Below are 18,852 nucleotides of genomic sequence, written 5' to 3'. Positions count from 1 at the left end.
CCCTTCCTTGGCTTAGTTTTGAGTAAGAGACACCTACAGAAAAACACGCACTGAGGTGGACACTGAAGCACTTTGCAGTTGAGTGTTTCTCTTTACAGAGAAGCTAGGCATTTTGAGACTGAAGTAGAAAACTTTAAAAAGCATTACAGAAGCAGACAGTTTCTTGCATTTCTTTCATGGCGCTGTACACAGAAACTGCATGCAACCTCCACTTGGAGGCTAGCAAGAGGGGTGCAATTTAGTGACTGTGTTGTTGTTGTTTAGGGTACAAAGATCACGCTTTGTTTTCTAATCTCATACCGAATGATTTAACCATTAAGCCAGACAACAGTCACACTTGGGCAAGAAAATATCAAGTGGATACAAGTTTAAGAGCATGCTTGTTTAAAAAATCAAGAGGGAACTTCTATGAAATCAAGCCCTGGTCCTCCAGAGACCCAGATAAGAATGAGACAAATAGAACAATGGGTAGGGAAAAAACAACAACTTTTTCTTCCCATTATTACCCTGCCCTACCTTCTTATATAGGCTGTAGTAGAGCAATTTTTAGACCAAGCGTGAATTTACCAATGTGCTTCAAAACGTCTCATTTCCTGGACAGCACCCAACTTCTACCACAGGAGTGCTGGAATTGACTGCTTTTGCATAATGTCACTTTGTATACTGATTCCACTCATTTGCACAGAATAACACGCATCTATAAAATATGCAGCAGTTGAAGGACTTACTTGAAAGCAATGTTTCCAATTATAACACTCACTTCTCACTGAGAGGCTCTACTTGAGCAATACTGAGCACAAAAGATCAGCACTGTGTTCCAAAACACAGTTCAACACTCAAAGCAGATAATTTTAACAAACACGTGAAAACAGAATACACTGACGAGACAAGAGGATTTAAAATGCATCTTTTTCATTGTTGTCTTTTAATAAAAGTATCAATACATACTTTATTATGCTTTAGAACATAAATGTTTATTTATCATAGTGCTCCAGAACCTTTACACTAAAAAGAAATTCGCAGTGGTATTAAAATGCCCTAAAATCTGGAATTCTAATTCAGATCCAAACAAACATCATATTTCATATATGCATTGCCTTTACAAATCTTTACTAGAGTTTTTCCTTCCTCCTGCTTTCCTCATGGCAAGTTTACAATAACGTTATTGCCTAACATACCCAGGAGAATATCTTATAACGAAAAATTATCTGCTTATATTCTAAAAATCATGATTAGCAAACAAATTTTGACAACTTAGTTATCTACAGGATAATTAGAGCTGCCTAGATGAAGCTGTTGATGAAATAGTTAACATTTTAAGACAAAGCTGACTGAATCAGGGCTGGACAAAGAAATTGTCATCAGAAGTCAGCAAGTAAAAGGCAGCATTATCTATATCCCAGAAGCTCAATATATTTTACTGATTTCTGAGTTCTCCAGGTCTTGAACTAAGGTATTTACAGTCTGAATTGGTCTACCAGAAACTATTTGTATACCTAGTAAGACAGTTAACTAATATTAACTAAAAATGCACGTGGTAAGATGTTGGCTTCATAAAACCTAATTTTTCCCTGATTAAGTTTAATGAGATAAGATTTCTCTTAACAATCTTAAGCTCTAAAGCAAGAATTGCCATACTGGGTAACTCTGCTAGTATTACCAATAGCCTGAAAAACACCAGCAGAAGCATTTTACATTAAAATAACAAGTTAGAGAAAAATGGAGGTTCTGTATTGGTTTAGGGGCTATTTCTAGAGCACAGTACTATTAATTTATACATAGTAACAAATCTAGCTTCTTAAGAACTTGATTCACTGGCTACTTGATATAGTAACTACGTGCTGGAACAAGGTAACTGAATGTATCATTACAATTTATATTGCATATCTAACTGGTGTCATTTAGGTAACAATTCTCAGTTACTAAGTATTAAACCCAGATGTTTCAGTCTTGTGTAAGTGTGATTACTGATCAATATGTCAATGAGGCTTCTTTTTCTTGACTTCAGTCGCTGAAGTAATTGAAAGAGAAGATTGATGCAAAGACTGCAACAGCAGCTGCTATTACCACACCTAAAAACAACAAAAGAAATGAATTCAATGAGTGGCAATGGCAGCACAGTCATCAGCAGTTAGGGTGTGGAGGGCAGGGTCAATGTGAATGACAAGCAAGAGGAAAAACAGTAAAAGCCACCCCAAAAGCTAAATACACGACTGCTAAGCCTAAATCAAAACCTACAATCTCAGTTAATTAAATTATAGAAGTACCACATAACATTTCTGATCAGAGCAGGCTCCTTCCAGAACTCCAGCTGCGTATTCTGCAGTAACTTGGCCATGTCCTGGCCCATAAAATCATGCTATGACTCCACACTACTGCTTAATTCAAGGAAGAAGACTAGCAAAAAAAAAAAAGCTTTAAGAAACAAAAGTTACTAAGTTTTTCCTTTCCTGTGTGGCACCTACTCCTTAAGTCTTTTTGTACAACAACAGTCATTTTCTTATTAATAGTTTGTTACTGATGCAGTTGAGTAGAACGTACTAGGAAAAAAGACTGATGATTCACAGGAAAACATGGTTATATGCAAAACAAACAGAAATTAATACTCTTCTGCTTTAACCATTCCAGTTGCCATGTTCTAGGCTTAAGAATTAATGGAAAGCAAATGATATTGTTTTGTTGACTGAAGTGTAATTATTATAAGACAAAAAGGCAGTCAAAGTTCACACCAAAGGGAACTCCAGTAAGTATAGACAGATGTATGAGAGCTGGACCAAGGGATATCATGGAGATGTTGTAGTTGGAGGAGTTCTGTGACTGCACTTCCCCCAGTTTCTGAGTCTGACAATTACCACCCAAGCCCATACATATTTGTCAGCATCAGAAGAAGCTTAATGAGTCACTAGCCAATTTCAGGATGCCTATTTGAACAAGCCACTCAACTGTGGTTTTGTTTTTCCAACTACAGAATTATAGAAGTGATGGCTCTCCAACAAAGAAAGAAATCTACTTAAGCTTTCTGTATCAACTTGTAGGCTGAACAAACTGCAAGCACTGGTTTTGTTCAAATATCAGCTTGCAGTTCTTTCCTCCCCCAAAACACCCTGCTTCTACAGCTGTGAAATCAGGACACATCTTAAAAAAGCTGTTGCATTAGGACAGCAGGAGGGATTAAGACATTTTTTAATTAATCTTGCCAGCTGTGAGAATAACACCACCACTGTGGAAGCAAATTTTAGTGAAAGGAACCCATTAGAATTTCTGGATTGCCACAGCTGAAACAGTGAAGTAACATACCTATGTTTTGTTGCAGTTTCAACAGCAACGTTGCTTTTGTCAGTTGTTTCTGTTGTGTGTCATCTGTGTTTTCAGTAACTGGACAAATATCAACTGCATGGAAATCAAGTGAACAATACCAGGTGAAAAGCTAACATCTGCATTTCATACTTATGTTAATGCAAAATACTATCAACTTCATATCAACTTCACAAAGTACATTTATGTTAGAAAAAACAGTTTTATTCTAGTAGAAATGGTACAGCAGCTCCCCCAGACATATGAGAGAGACTAACAAACTGCTCCCGTTCTGAAAACGAAGACAAAGAGGAAAAAAAAAATACAGCAGTGCCAAATATCAAGTCTACAAAATATTGATCTAAATAATAAATGGATCTCCCATTTCCAGAGTGAGGTTGTCAATCTGCTTTAATAAAAAATTACATAGCTGAGTAATACAAGGCACATCCCATTATGATTCATGTGCTAATGATTCATGGAAAAGTACTTTATCATAAAACACTGGGGAATGTATAAACCAAATGTGTGATCAGATACGCTGTTTCTGTCATCTAAGATGAATCATGTATATGTATCTTCAGAATCTTAAGTCTAACTTGCACAAGATCTTGAGTTTCAAAAAAGCACTCAAACTAGTCTTTTACAAGCTGTCTTTAGCCATTTCTACCCCTGAATTGACCAGCTTTGTATAGGATAGACAGTTCTTAACTGCTATGCTGTATGATATGAAACTTAACAGGATATACATACATACATACACACCAAGCATAAACACAGCTTTAAAACATCTCTGCAACCTGCACAAAATACATAAAATAATGGCAAAAAATTTCAATGTATGGAAGTGAGTTTTTGAACGGGAATTATCATCACTTCAAAGTCCATTTGAGGATGTTGTTTCATCATTATTTTTTCTGTGCAAAGGAAAACACGCCCTCACCTGCCTAAAATATGAGGCAGAAATCTGCAACTAGCATACATTAAATAAGTGATTAACTGTTACAAAATAGCTTTTCAAGTAAGTACCTTAACCAGCAAAATAAGAGCATCATATTCTCTCCAAAGTGCTTAATAGTTTTCAATTCCCTAAATAGCATCTTACTTTTAGAGAAGCTGACCATATTTCTTGGGTCCCTGCTGAAGCCTAGATCCAGCAGGTTACCTTCTGCTTTATTTCTGATGAGCAAGTAGGATAGTTTGTGCCCTCTACCTTTACTTTTTTTACCTACTGTTTTAAGGACAGTTACACCTCTCTGAAAGAAACTGTTGAAGCTGCACATGAAGGCAGCAAAGCTCACTTGTTCAGGGAAAAAAAAAAGGAAAGAAGCAGTAAAGAAAACCCTCGAGCTATTTAGTTACTGAAGGTATTTATGCCATTAAGTTATGGAAGGCCTGTATTTGAAGCAGCTGTGGTATAAATCACAAGGAGTTTTTGAAAGCAGAAGCTTTCCATTACCAGTTATATGAATCCTTAATTCTTCATTAATTCTTCAATTTTCTAACAAAGATGGGGGAGATTACCACCACCACCTCATCTACCCAGTGTATTTAACATCCCCCACCCCGAGAAGGAACAGGGATTTAGTAAAGCCAATAATAAATGCAGAGCTTTCAATTGCATGTATTAAAGTACTAAATAGCTTGAAACCACAGTGTTAGAGCCGTTTATAACTTTCAATTATAAATAGGTCATTTTCTTCTCTTTTCCAAGTAACAATTTTAAAGCATGGCCCATAGTGACCTCACTAGAGAGCTGTTCAAAGAATTGAGAGAATAAAACTGCAGGATACAGCAGCAGGCCGTATTAAGAAAGCACACCTGACCCTCTCAAAAATATCTTTGTCATGTGTGCTGACTAAATGCTGCTTAAGAAATAATCTTTTCACAGCGTTGATTGGATGCTCTTCTTTACAAGTTTCCTGTTTTAAAGAGCACCGTTTAAAAAGCCTGGTCATTTTTTTGAATTTTAAACAGTACTTTTTAAAAGCAAAGGTTCCCCACAATTTTGTAATGGATATAATTTCCACAGTTAATTAAAGGTTGGTGTCTAAAACCACATTAATTGGGATACAAACATAAAGATGTCAAAATTCACAGCAAAACAATTTTTATATCCATTAGTGAATATTGACTGTCATTACTAAAGCCAGCTCTAAGCTCTGAGAAACAACAAATCCCACCCATATTAGAATGATGCACTGTGAACGCACAAGGGAAACCCCAAACTCTAATGCCACAAAAGCAATCTATAGCAACTTCATCTCAAAGTACCAATAAAAGTCAAACTGCAAAATGAATGCTTTTCTTTACAATTGATAATATTTGGGGGGGGAAAAAGAAAAGAGCAGGCGGCTAACAGGTCTAATTTTTAAAATGGCCTCCTAGCATTAATAAAAGTGAAGAGGCATTTTAATAAATGACAAGCTAATAATTTCACAATAATCATCAGAATCAAACAGCATGGCATTCATAGCATTATTGCCACCACCACTATTAACAGAACTCATTCTTATAGACAAAGATTTTGGTGTTCACTGGGGCAAGGCCAGTCTCTCATTTTTTTCTGAAATCCTTTTAGTATGCTTTTCCACTTTCTTCTTCTATACGTTTACTTTAATTCGCATTAAAAAAAATACCATGTGCCTAGCTCTATAACCAGCAAGTTACGAGAACAGCTGACAAAGTGAGTTTGGGTATCTGGACATCACTTTAGACACATTAGTGGCATCAAATCTTTGTGATGCATTACTGTTACTCTAAATTATGCTTTCCTCCTACCTCCAAATCATACATCCTTACATAAGCAATAAAACCAAACTGAGTCATCATGTTTCCCCCCACACACCTACCTGTAGCGCTGCTACAACATCGTTAATTTACTTCCCTAAGTTACACTAATTGTTTAATGATCACTAACAATTAGCTTTAAGATTACTAAAGTTACTCTTATAATACAAGGCAGATTTTTATTGGCTTTACTGTTTTTTCTTTAGGCTCTTGAGCTGTGCACATCTTTTACTTCTCAACTTGATGAGTCAGATTCACTGCTAACAGGTTTAGTTAACACCTAGAAATACTGATTTATTCAGAAAGACATACGAATTTATGGTTAGTTCTCAAATTAAGAAATACAAAAAACCCTCTGAGTACACAAGCAGGTCAAACAGAATATCAGTAATCACAGTTGAACTTTGAGAGCATGTTGGCTAAACATCTCCTTTTTTTGCCCACAAGTATCAATATAAAGAAAAGTGTTTACTTCTATTATCTGAGAATCAGCGGGACTTTTTTTGTATTCAGATTACAAAACTCTAAGCAGCAGCTCATGATGACATGTGGGAGGAATCTCTTCCAAGAGGTGACAGGAAGTATTACTGGATCCATTTCACAGATTTGGCTTCAACATTGAAATAAAACTCATATGGAAAAAATATGAAACAATTTAAGTCAGATTATTCAGAAAAAAAAATCAATAATTAGATTATAACAATATCTGTATTAAAAAATATGTCTCATAGACAGATCATAAACTTATAAGACACTCAGTAGATGAAAAGCTCTGTTGATTTTCTTTCCCTTTCGAATGAACCACAAAACTTCAGTTTTGAAGCACTGTATTTGGCACATAAAATACAACACTCAGAACAAAGAAGGAACTTGATATTTTTGAAGGGGTCTTGTCATGAGAACTTCTTGAAAGACATAAGACTATTTTATTTTTGCTAATAGCTTCATCCTCTACTATCTATCTGAACTTCACGAGCTGCAACCATAGTTGCACAAATAATGCAAGCAATGAAACAGCATATTTTTTTCTGGAGGGCAAGCGTTCTTTTACAAGCCAAACTCAGAAGCTGCAAGAACCCTTACCATTTTTCAGAAATATGTACAAAATGTAATTAGATTGATATAAAAAAAATGTTTAAGCTTGACAAGTAAACCAACCTTAAACATACTACATTCCATATCTGGATAAAACTGGCCTATGATATTAGTCAACATTTCAGTAATCACAGATGCCTTCTATCCTAGTTCTCAGATACTTTGTTTACCTGTGTTAAGTTCCTCTGCTATATGGATATCTTCAGCTTGCACAGATTGGTCCAACATCTCAACAAAACGTTCCTGAATTTCTCCAGCAGCCTCATCACCGAACTTATAATCACTGAGCATCACACTGGATCCAGCAAAAGGGACAAACAGTCTCTGAGGTAAGACATGATATACCCTCTCAAAGCCTAAAAGAAAATGGGGAAAAATACCATCCAAATAAAAGCCTTGCCAGTTATGATAAGATTCCTAATTAATCTGACAGTAAAACAAAGCTATTGCAAAAGAACTGCTCAAGGTTTCCATGTAAAAATCCTGATTTCAAGCATGGTTTGTTTAGTTGTTACTATTTTATGAAAGTTTTGGCTGCTATTATACTGATTTATGTTTTCACATTACTCTCTCCAGAAATATCTGAGAGACCTCCAAAACAGACTATAAAATGTTAAACAGACCTTTTATCATGTTTACAATAACTAGCAAAAGAACTCTGGGAAAGACTGAAGATAAGAGTGTACACAGGACAGCATATAATTTCAACACAGAGGATTTGCAAACACTTGGCTGCTTTATTGCATGCTTACAGCCACAAAGCATGGGTGCCATCTAAAGAGGAAACTGAAAACTGCATGCAAATAAAAGCATCAATTTTAAAGCACGGAGTTTAGATAAAAGTTAGCTAACAGTAATGTAGAACGGTATAGCACACCAAAAAGAACTGTTACCCTAAAGTAAATGATAATTCTGAACACAAGTTCTTTTTCCTTATATGATCAACCTGTTTCCATTTCTTTTCCATTTTTTCTAAAATCACTACAAAAGATGGTATCTTCTACAAGGTTTTCCTCTATATATGATCTTCAAACAGATATTTCAACTAATATTTGCTTTTTTTAAAAAAGTAGATAACACAGTATCATTACACTGTCTCAAAAAAGTTTAAAGAATCATCCAGCATGAGCTAGCAGATTTGGTCTCTGTATATATCCCATCGGTTTTTAATATGTTCAGGATAAGAACTTTTATTTTCATGAGATCAACTTGCATTGTGTTCTGGCTTCTGTTAGGATGCTCTGATAAATTCAAACCAATGCAATTTAGCAACTATTAGTGGTGTTGAAGTAAGATCTATTTCTTTAAATGATACCAAGCCTGTAAAATGAAATTTGAAGTGATTAGAAGTTCTGTGGGAAGAGCCAACATGGATGATATATTTGCATAGTTAATTTGAAAATGAGAGTTAGGATACTTTTTCACACCATAATGACCAGATACAATGCCATATTTAATTTAACAGAGATGAAGTACTGGACTTCAAAGATCATGTCCCACTAGCGTTCATAATACAGGTGATGTAAGAACATCCAAGGCCACGTCCGGCTAGTTCTTTAATCTTGAAAAATTTTATATCTTTAATTTCAATATTAATAGGAATACCATAGAGAGATTTAAAAAAAACACACAGCACAAATGTGCTAGTTACAATTAGAAGCTCAATAACAGGAGCTTCAACTACAGATTTATAAAAAAAGTTACAAAATTCACAATCATTGAGAAAGAGGCTGAAATTGCATTTTGTGGTTAGAAGAACTGAACAAAAATCTGTTTGAAAACTGTGATACCAATGAACATATATAAACTTAACCAAAATTCTCCAGATTTAAGAAGAAGTCAGTGCTGCCAAATAGAAACTGTGCCATTTGCTTTTAACTCTGCTCTAAGTATAGTGGAAATTCAGTACGCCAGCTGATTTTTCTATAAAAACACAAAAATCACTGCAAATGTAAATGGATTTTTCCATGAATTCCTACTTTTTTTGTGAGGTCCTTCATTTATAATGAGATCCTCAAACAGGATTTCACAACGATCATTCAATGTGTTTATTATGTCTCTTTTCAAAGCCTGCAAAGAAAAAGACAAAGCATGAGCAATATAAGAGACATCTGCAAACCTTTTGACTAGTAAGAAACAACAAAAGAAGTCCCTCATGGGTCAAACCCTTGTTGAAAGATTAGTTTTCCAGACAATAAAAGCTCTAAAGAGAATTAAAAGTCCAATAAAGACCAGCTAACATCACAAGAATATAAACCAGAAAACAACAAAGCAAAGATGAAAGCAGACAAAAAATTAGTACTGTTAGAACTAAAAATTTCTGAGCATTACTACTAAAAACAAACAAAAGACAATCACAAGGCATTGATTTAATAAGAAACAAGAAAAAACGCTGAACAAAACTGGATTTTCTCATTTATGTGTACATAAATATACAGTCTGAAATATTTTCTTAATTAAAAAAACTTGTCACAGCCTAATCGTGTTTATAAATTGTACAAAGACTCACCAGAGAACAGTATTAACAGAAGACATATCTGCTAAAAGCAAGAAAGGAATTGAATCCATCACACACACACAGATGATTTCAGAAACAAATCTGTAAGTTCAAGAGGTGAATGTTTCAACACCAGTTTAGACCTCACCATTTTGGCAAAGAAAAAAGCAGTATGATAAACTTCAAATATTTTAGAAAAAAATTCTGATGAACTGCTAGTTCATTTTTTCACTACCTGAACAGCTTCTTTAACTTTTGGCTTGTTGTTATGTACATAGGCTCTGCATTTCACAGCACCTTTGAGATTTATGGAACCACTGCAGACTTGGACTGTTGCTGTTGATCTATGGCTTGAACCCTGGGACTGAAAAATAAATGTTTCAATTTTATCTTGTTACCTAGGCACTTGCAGCATGATTAAGAAAAAACAGAACTAGGAAATTAATAGCATACCTTAAGATGTTTACACATAATCTGTCTTCCCTCATAATTTGTCAGTTTTTGTTTGTTTTGTTAGCTACGACTGAGAATCTCTCTCCTTTTCCATTATGTATGATGTATTTACTTTGCCAGACATTCCATTTTTTGTGATTTAAATATTTGTGTCTATAGGATTTCTCAAACCTTCCAGGGAAGTGGCTTGTGAGTTTTTTTATTATAATTCAGAGGTTTATATATTTACTACGTAGTAAGCATAACGTAGGGTATCCTGAAAGCCATCCCATCAGTCAGCAATAAATCATAAATCTGGTCATGTTCAGAACTGTATCGAACTGCTGCTGCATACAAATAGTTCCCCTGATTACCAAAACAATGAGTACATTCTAGAAAGCATTTTAAGAAAACATTTTAAGGAAACAAGTGGATTTGTAACTTCCACATGAACTGCTTAACTGACTCATGTCATGACTGGAAACCCTTTTAAAAAGCGTAATGGTTTTAAATTAAAAGAGTGTAAATTTAGACTAGATACGAAGAGGAAATTCTTTACTATAGGGATGGTGAGGCACTGGAACAGGTTGCCCAGAGAAGCTGCAGATGCTCCATCCTTGGAAGTGGAGACCAGGTTTGATGTAGCTTTGAGAACACAGGTGTAGTGGGAGGTGTCCCTGCCCATGGCAGGGGGTTGGAACCAGATAATTCTTAAGGTCCCCTCCAACCCAAACCATTCTATGAGTCTATGATAATGTCAAAATAAAAAGCTTTCCTTACTCTGAAGCAATTAACCATTGGAGCAATGTAACAACAAAAGTAGATGAGTTTCTCTCAATTCTTAAAAATGACACTTTATAAATGTATAAATGCTTTGCTAGATGCAACTTTAGAGAATCCTATGTGACAAAACAGGTTGGCCTGTTTACAAAAGGAAGCCTACAAAACAATGCCTATACATTGGACTTTACAAACATGGCTGGGGCACCTAATTCAAATGTCATACACAACATAAGCTCTGCTGGAGTGGAAACTAACACAGACCCGACAGCTCCAGATTATGATTCAGCTCACAGGATCTGCTTCTTAACCCCAATCCAGTGACTGAGTTTCTGCTGAAAGTATTCAAGTAAATGTCCAAAGATAGCCATGACAAACTAAAGCACAGGGTTCGTTCTGAACATCAGAATGCAGTCACTGTGAACATAATGTATGCAGGGAGGTACAGGTGTCCTACTACCAACTGAATTAGTTCGTAGGACTTCATTTCTCTAACCAGCGGTTCAAATTTTCCTCACAACTATATTGTGCAACTCTTAACAACATGACTATCACACTACGAAAATTTCAAAGACAAAAAGCATTCCAATCTGTCCATAGCCAATTTCACAGCCAATATCCAAGGCTGAAAATATCTTAAGATAAATTAAGTTGGATTTCTAGACAACATGAAGAACGATCTTTCATTTTTTATTGTATTTTATCAGAGTGCACTACTTACCAGCTGTGTCAGAACCTTGACATCAGAAATCTGAGTGCTGTATTGAGTATTTCCTCTTAACTTTTTCTGAGAGAAAATGAATACATCAGATGAAATAGGAAAAATCTCCCTGAATCAGTTATGTCAAGCTACTTTACAGTTACCTTCACAATAGCATAAAGTGTGCCCTAGTTTATAGCTTTTAAGAGACAAAAACTTATGGAAAACAGCCATGAGAACATAATTACAAAACTAAAAGGAGATATGAACATGGCAGCCACTCTTTATTGAGCATTTTGACACACGTAGGTCTTAGAAATCTCATCACCTACATTTACACCTGACTCAGGTTGTTTAATGAGGCAACAAAACCAGAGACAACATACAGAAATTTTTTTAGTCAGGCTTCACATATAGTAATTGCTTTCACTGTAGTAGAGGAAGAAGAGGCAATTTACTGCAGTGAGGATGGGAAAACAAGGAGTCCTGTGCATTACTTATTTGAAAGAGGCCAAATACATCAACCAACATTGTACAGAAGACCTCCCATTCACTGTTTTATTACACCAGGAGTTTTAACTACAAATCTATTAGAGTTTAATTCCTTGTTGTACAGCACTCACCTGCCCTTCCAGCAGTTCTGTATCATCATCTTTAACTTGTCCATTGATCAGAAAAACACTGTCCTCTATCTGTTTTGACCATCGATTTAATCCATTCTTTAAAAAAAGCAAAGGCAAAAATCTCATAAAAAGAACTTCACTAAAGGAGTTGGACAGTATCATGCTGAAGACTACAGAAATACATGTTTCAAAAGTTACTCTGAGAAGGTTTTAAAGTCTCTGAAATCTGTGAGAATATCATATTTTCATCTCTGAAAATATGTTTATATATTTTTCTATGCCAAATCTTAAAAACAAAGTATTCAGAATATATTGAAATATTCATTTCTTAATGGATAAGTGCTACCCCAGAGATGCGACACACAATTATATTTTTGTAAATTCTATTGAAAGTTAATTTGTATTAAAAGCACCCCACCCCCCCCATTTTAACTGGGTGCAACCTTCCACCAGGTGAAACAGAAGAGATTTTAATTGGGATCCTCATGACATTGCCAATAATTCTGAAAAAAGGGATCTGCCAACACTAAGCACAGCAGAAAAAAATGTGTCAGCATTTTTTATACTAGGAATGCTTACAGTAACTTCAGATAACATTTAAAAGATGAAATAATAGTGTCAAACATCCCCTGCTTACTAGTCCTACTCATCTACTCACACTGTGTATTCAAATCTTTGTCTCATGTGATTTCCAGCAGAAAAAGTACTGTAGAAATTAAATACAAGACTGGTGCAGCCAGTTAGTTACCTTGGTATTCTTCTCCAAGTCATGGTTGGGTGAAGTAGCAAGAAGTGGAATGTGGATATTAACATTTACTGTGCAGTCCAAAGACAACCAGGAAGCAGACAGAGCACTCTGATATTTCCAATCTGCTGGTTTAGCTGAACTCTGAGAAAAGAAATAAGCAAGAAAGTGTCTATACAAAACAGTATATAACTAACAATGGTTTTTTTGTTTGTTGTTCTTTTTTGAACATTGTCATGCATTAAAAGCTGCGCAAAAACACAAGTCAAACTTACCTTTGGATCTTGTACATCGTAGGTTCGGCAAACTATTCTTCACTACTTAAAGAAAAAGATTCAGTGAAAAGTAAAAAGCAAATAAGAACAATTACTCTATGCTTTATATAGTAAATTCTTCTCCAATATATGCTTTGAAGAAAGTTCGCATCTTTCATTAGTGTAAAAAAAAAAAAGTACAAATAAATTTGACTGTAAATTCAAACTACCATAGTGATGCTGTCCCATCTCTTACAAGTACTAAGATCAACGGGTTTTTACAACCACTGATGTACACATTTGCAATCTGTCCTAGTTTCTCTCACTTTTCTCTGGAAAACCTTGCTTTTTATTGTGCTTATCCTGTTATCAACAGACGTAACATTCTTCTGCAGCACTCGTGTCCACATGCTTGGCACTTCCCCACTACCATTAGAGCACCACTTAACCGCAGTCTTAAGTTGTACAGTATTTCAGATGCTCCCCTTATTTTATACAAATCAAGAAAACTGGTGAAAGGCATAGTTTGATGCCACCACACACAAACCTAATAGTAACAAATCACGGAAATTTTGCAGCAATGAGAAGACCAGCAGCCTTACTTATGGCTAATCAGAAAACTCTATGATTGCAACTTACTGGTCTATCCAAACTCAAACAAATTTCCCTTCCCAATTCATCTACCAGTCTAAAACTTTGCTCTCTATTCCAGTTCTGAAGAAAAAAAAGAACAGTTATGTCTATCGGTGACAGAACACACAGTTTCACCTGGCAGTTTCTATATTAAAAGTACCAAACATAGCACACTCTTTCCTTTTAATCCAGAGAAAAATATAGTTTCTAGTATGAGCAGTCTGATACCCTATCCTAGGTACTCATACAGAATACCCAGAAAAAGAGAGCTACCCATGCCATACCAAACCTTGTGACTGGTTACACTAGGCACAGACAACATATGTTAAATGGACATGGTGCAGTTAACAGAGCAAACCAGAAGACACACTGCTTTTTAAGGTTTGTGTGCCAAACGAACCCTCGGAATCTTAATACAATCTTACATTCAAAAATAACTACAAAAACCAGATTGGGGGTAGTGGCCTCAGTCAAAGCTTGCTAATAAAGGATACTTCTTTGTAGCAGAACAAACTTGAAGGGCTGCTCTGTCTGAGACTTCCTCCTCAGCAGGTTTCCAGAGCCTTCTTTTAGTCAAAGACTTTTCTATTGAGAAGATTACCTAAAGATTAAAAAAAAAAAAAGAAAAAGTATTATGGATTTTTCCACGCAAATAATGCATTACAAGTCCCGGTAAATAGCCTTGCACTGAAGTTGTAAACCCAACAGTATCATGACTATAGATAAACTTAAAACACAGCTTATACATCACCAAATTATCACATTAAAAGAACTTCAGCAAAGATTCATAGGCTAATACTCCAAAGAAAAAATTGCTTGTGCAAACTTAATTCAGGTTCCTCTTAAACTGAACCAAGCACATATTTAACTTGTATGCTTTTCTCCTTAGAAAAAATATTAGAGCTTTATTCTTAAGGGTTAAGGATCAGGAAAGGCAGTTGTGCAAAACAGCTATTAAGTCAATAAACAAATTTGAATTCAGCAGTCACTGATCACCTGTACACAAATCATCTTCTCATGCTGGTTTCTAGTTTCAATAATCAATATTGAGACCTGATTATGCTGCACTATAAATATATTCTACTGCCAACGTTCAGTCTTGGACCCAAGGCTTGAAATCTTACTCATGTTAAAATCACTTATGCTTGCCGTATGAAAAGAAGAAAATGAAGCTATATCTAGGGAACAAAAGTGAATGTAGCACTAGATGCTCTGATCCTGTAACAATAAGGCATGTTACTAGACATGGTAGCAAGTAGTTTTCAAATATAATCCCCCACACAACTAAGTCAACATTTATACACAAAATATTCCTTTTAAAGAAACCGGAACTATCGATCCTGCACTATTATAAGTACCTCTAAACAATTCAATCAGTCACAAAGCTAATATGCTACCGTTACTAATGATTGTGCTACAAAGATTTAGCTTAATATAAGCAACTTTAAAAGTATTCTCTTTAACATAGAATGCCCACTTTTAGTAAACACCTTAAGATAGCATATTTGAAGAATTGCTATTGCAGTAACACCCTAAGACACAGAAAGCTAGCAAATGAAGGCTGCCGTACAGTCCCAAAGTACAGCAGTTTCTGAGCTTTCAATCTCAAAACCAGAAATCAAAACTGAAGGTTTTGCCGCTTTATTTCTAAAAGTAGCAAACAACCACGATTACTAAAGACAGTAATAAAAAATTACCCAGCTACACACCTAAAATTATGCTTGTCTTTCCTCCTCTTTCCTCTACTTACCTTGCGCAAAGCATTTTGACTGTCTTTTGACAGTTCTGGAGTTGCAATAATAAACACACCAAGAACTAGTAAACCTCCAGGAAGCATTCTAGAAACCTTAAAAATAGCAAAGAACATGTATTAATAGAAATCAGATATCCAACAGAGGTGTAACTATATATACCAAAAATTCCTAGTGAGAGAAGTATGCACAGAGCAGAAATAAAATAAGCAAGGCTGTTTTTCCCATACAGCATCCTCTGAAATGGAAAAGAGAGTATCTTGCAAATTTTCTCATTTCAGCCCTATCAAGTCACTGTTTCATCATAAACTCTGAAAACAATAAATACAAGTATTTTGGTTTAATTAATATACCAGACCGTGTGCCTAAAAAGGTTCCTTTACTTTGAGAAAGGGGCTAGAGATTACTGAAGTGATAGAAATTTGTTTCTCTCATCCCCTTCAGTAACTCACTGTGCTACCTGACTTGCATGTGCAGTGATCCATTCTTCATCAATGGACTCCAGTTTTGAAGGGCTGGTGTTGCCTTCCTTCTGCTCTTCCTTTGGAGGTGTTCGAACAGCCCGAATAACGTAGTCTCTTTGTGATGAACACTTTCAAGAATATCAATATGAACAAATACAGCATTAGGGTTATATGAAGTCTGGCAATATACTATGTAACACAATACCTGTAAAAGCTGCCTTACAGCATGTAGCATTAAACTCTGTAATAACCTGCCACAAAACTACTTCCTTCACGTTATTCATTTGCCTTAACTCTAAACAAGGTTTTAATGCAAAGTTTTACGACTGAGATTTTTAGTTTCTTTTCTTCGTGTCATATCTTTCAGAAAGAAAAAAAAAAAGAAAAAAGTTTTAGGAGACTTGAGTACTCCACTGACACTGCAAACACTTTATAGCATCCTTTCCAGTTATAGCACGACCCTGCAGCGTTATACAAGCTCAGTATTACATTAATAGACTTAACAACAATGATTAAAGCTAAGGGGAATTTCTCCTACTAACACAAAGGTATGCTACAAGCTTCACAAACTTACCTGCCCTATTAACAGGCCAGTGACATAAGGTTTAAATTTCGTGCTGAGGTCTGAAAGATACTGCCCAACAGCTTCCTCAACAAAGTAAGTTCTACCCATTGCTGCACGTTTAAGACTCAGTATTGCATTTTCAGCCTACAAAACAAAGGGCACATAAAGTCAGAGTATATGCTGGCAACTATATCTGTTACATGAAAGTAAGTCTCAGATAAAAAATCCTGAATGCATTAATTTTTATGTAGCAAAGATTAACTATCTTTGTGATCTTCAAGTTCCTTTTAACTTAAAAATATAAATCTCTAAACGGAAGGAAAAGTACACACGAGCCTTACTTGAAAGAAACCTATTTTAAAACCCTGGAGGAAAATGCTAGGAAAAACATGCTTCTAAGTAACAGTTTCTTGCTGCATCACATTGCATCAGAGGTAAGCAGGGCGTTTGCTTTCACATCCAGCCCCCCCGGGAGGGAGCTGCTACGCTGCACGTTTGCCCTGAACAAGTGTAACGCTAATCATTATGAATTAAAAGCAGGGCGGCTGTGGACTCTCCAAGCGGCCGTCTTTACGGGGACCACAGGAGGGCACGGGGACAAGGGGACTCACCGCGCCCGTACACGCAGACCTGTGCCGGGAAGGGCCCGAGGCGCCGCGGCTGGCCCAGCAGCTGCCGGGGAGCGGCTGAGGTCGGCGGGCACCGGGGGGCGGGGAGGGGGGGCAGCGCCTGCGGCCGAAAGCAGCCCGGGGCCGGCGGGGCTGCAGCTGCGGGTCAGGCCAGGCCAGGCCGATGCACACAGCAGGCACAGAACCGCTCCTCACGGCACCTCACCGCACCGCACCTCAGCCCACGCCGCCGGGCCAAGAGCGGCTCCGCTCCGCTCCGCTCCGCTGCCCGGGACCGCCCCGGCCACCCCCTCACCGCCTCCCGCCGACGGGGGCGCGCAGCGGGAGGGCTGGCCACCATGCTGTGTGCGGCAGAAGCCCCAGCGCCGTTCCCCCCCCCCCCCCCCCCACCGCCGCCGCCGCAGCGCCCGGCCGCGCGGGGCGCCCCGTGGAAGCGAAGCGTTCCCCGGCAGGCCCAGCCGCAAAGCCTTAACGCCTCGCGGCGCCATTTTAGCCGTGCTCGGCGGGCGACCGGAGGCGCGGCCTCACCCAACATGGCGGACGGAGCTGCCTGACCAGAAGCGGAAGCAGCCGTCAGCGCGCCGGCCGCCGCGCAGGAAAGCTGCGTGTTCCCTGGCGCCCGGCGGTGGCTGGGCGGGGAGGTGCGGCGCGCGCGGCGCCAAGATGGCGGCCGTGCTGCAGCAGGTCCTGGAGCGGGCCGAGCTCGCCAAGCTGCCCAAGGCGGTGCAGGGCAAGCTGGAGCGCTTCCTGGGCGACCAGCAGAGCGAGATCGACGGGCTGCGGGCCAGGCACGAGCGCTTCAAGGTGGACAGCGGTGAGCGCGGGGCGAGGGGCAGCGGGGGCCGGGCCGGGAGCGTCGTGGCCCCCTGACGGGAGGAGCGGGACCGGTGGGGTCGCTCGGCGTGGGGCGGCGAGGGGAGTGTGGTGCTGCTCCCTCGAGGTCTCCTACAGGGTCAGAGCTCCTCCAAAATGGGCGCACAGGGCGTTTTTCGTTATGTTTGCAGAGGTAGTGCCTCGCTTCGGTCAGCTTCGATCCTCGTGGAGGAGCAGTACTGATTTGTTCACTCGACTCCCCAAGTTTTTCCTTTAAATTCTACGCCGGAGACTGCAGCCTTTCCGGATAAAGTGCTCCTAATCCAAACAAAGTCTTTGTGTTGGTTTGGAGATTACATGGTCACGGAGAAACTGATGGCTGTGGAGAGCTGGAGTAAAGTGGGAGGAGGGTAGATGAGTGTAAGCCCTGGACATTGCTGACAAAATAAGTTAGTTTACTTAGTAGGCATAAACATTCTATTTTTCCTTCAACTTTTCTGTCTGTTTCACAATAAAAGTCTGGCTACAGTAAGTGATTAAAACGTACTGTAAATTAAGGTAAGTCACAAGTTCTAGCACGTTAGTCTCTTTCATGTACTGGCTTTTCTCATGTAGCTGGAAGGCAGCATTATTTGGAATTTTAGAATGTGGTAGGAAGTATAAAATACATAAAAAAATCTCTCAATACTTCCCTAGAAGTCCACTGTGCCTGATAGATTAACTCTGGTTTAACAAAGCATTTAACAGTTAAGCTCTGTGATACAGTGTTTCAGGTGATGAATCAAAG

The 18,852-nt window shown here is 38.0% G+C and overlaps 2 protein-coding genes across 9 annotated transcripts in view; one reads left to right on the top strand and one right to left on the bottom strand.

Moving 5' to 3' along the window:
• Positions 1-895: 895 nt before the first annotated feature.
• Positions 896-17,902, bottom strand: ODR4 (odr-4 GPCR localization factor homolog). Of its 6 annotated transcripts, none has more exons than XM_080602347.1 (14): positions 17,781-17,902; positions 16,633-16,767; positions 16,055-16,186; positions 15,594-15,689; positions 14,338-14,444; positions 13,232-13,268; positions 12,960-13,100; positions 12,212-12,307; positions 11,610-11,675; positions 9,912-10,040; positions 9,159-9,249; positions 7,350-7,535; positions 3,298-3,390; positions 896-2,072 (listed from the first exon to the last, which is right to left on the bottom strand). In XM_080602347.1, the coding sequence occupies exons 2-14, from the start codon at positions 16,729-16,731 to the stop codon at positions 2,005-2,007; spliced, it is 1,341 nt and encodes a 446-aa protein (XP_080458473.1). In that variant the 5' UTR covers positions 16,732-16,767; positions 17,781-17,902; the 3' UTR covers positions 896-2,004. The 6 variants fall into 6 exon arrangements, with proteins under 6 accessions (XP_080458473.1, XP_080458476.1, XP_080458471.1 ...); XM_080602350.1 differs by having other exon boundaries at positions 16,047-16,186; positions 17,781-17,860; XM_080602345.1 differs by lacking the exon at positions 17,781-17,902 and adding an exon at positions 17,720-17,755.
• The window catches only part of TPR (translocated promoter region, nuclear basket protein), a 44,815-nt gene continuing 43,793 nt past the window's right edge, over positions 17,831-18,852 (top strand). For 2 of the 3 annotated variants that reach the window (XM_080602317.1, XM_080602316.1), the window contains exon 1: positions 17,832-18,066. In XM_080602317.1, the coding sequence (XP_080458443.1) occupies positions 17,916-18,066 (151 nt within the window). In that variant the 5' untranslated portion in view covers positions 17,832-17,915. Of the gene's footprint in view, positions 18,067-18,852 lie in introns of all 3 variants that reach the window. The other variant, XM_080602318.1, reaches the window with a different exon arrangement.

This window comes from Anser brachyrhynchus (genome assembly GCF_964034855.1).
Source record: "Anser brachyrhynchus genome assembly, chromosome: 8".
NCBI classification, from domain to species: domain Eukaryota; kingdom Metazoa; phylum Chordata; class Aves; order Anseriformes; family Anatidae; genus Anser; species Anser brachyrhynchus.
Note: the sequence above shows the minus strand (reverse complement) of the source record. Positions and strands in the feature narration are given on the sequence as shown.

Excerpts from the sequence above, each read along its gene's own strand:
- ODR4 (XM_080602345.1), bottom strand. The coding sequence starts at position 17,740 with ATGGCGCCGCGAGGCGTTAAG. Across the intron at positions 16,187-16,632 it reads CTGGCCTGTTAATAGGGCAG|TGTTCATCACAAAGAGACTA; the intron begins GTAAGTTTGTGA and ends TATTCTTGAAAG. Across the intron at positions 15,690-16,054 it reads TCACTGCACATGCAAGTCAG|GTTTCTAGAATGCTTCCTGG; the intron begins GTAGCACAGTGA and ends GCTATTTTTAAG.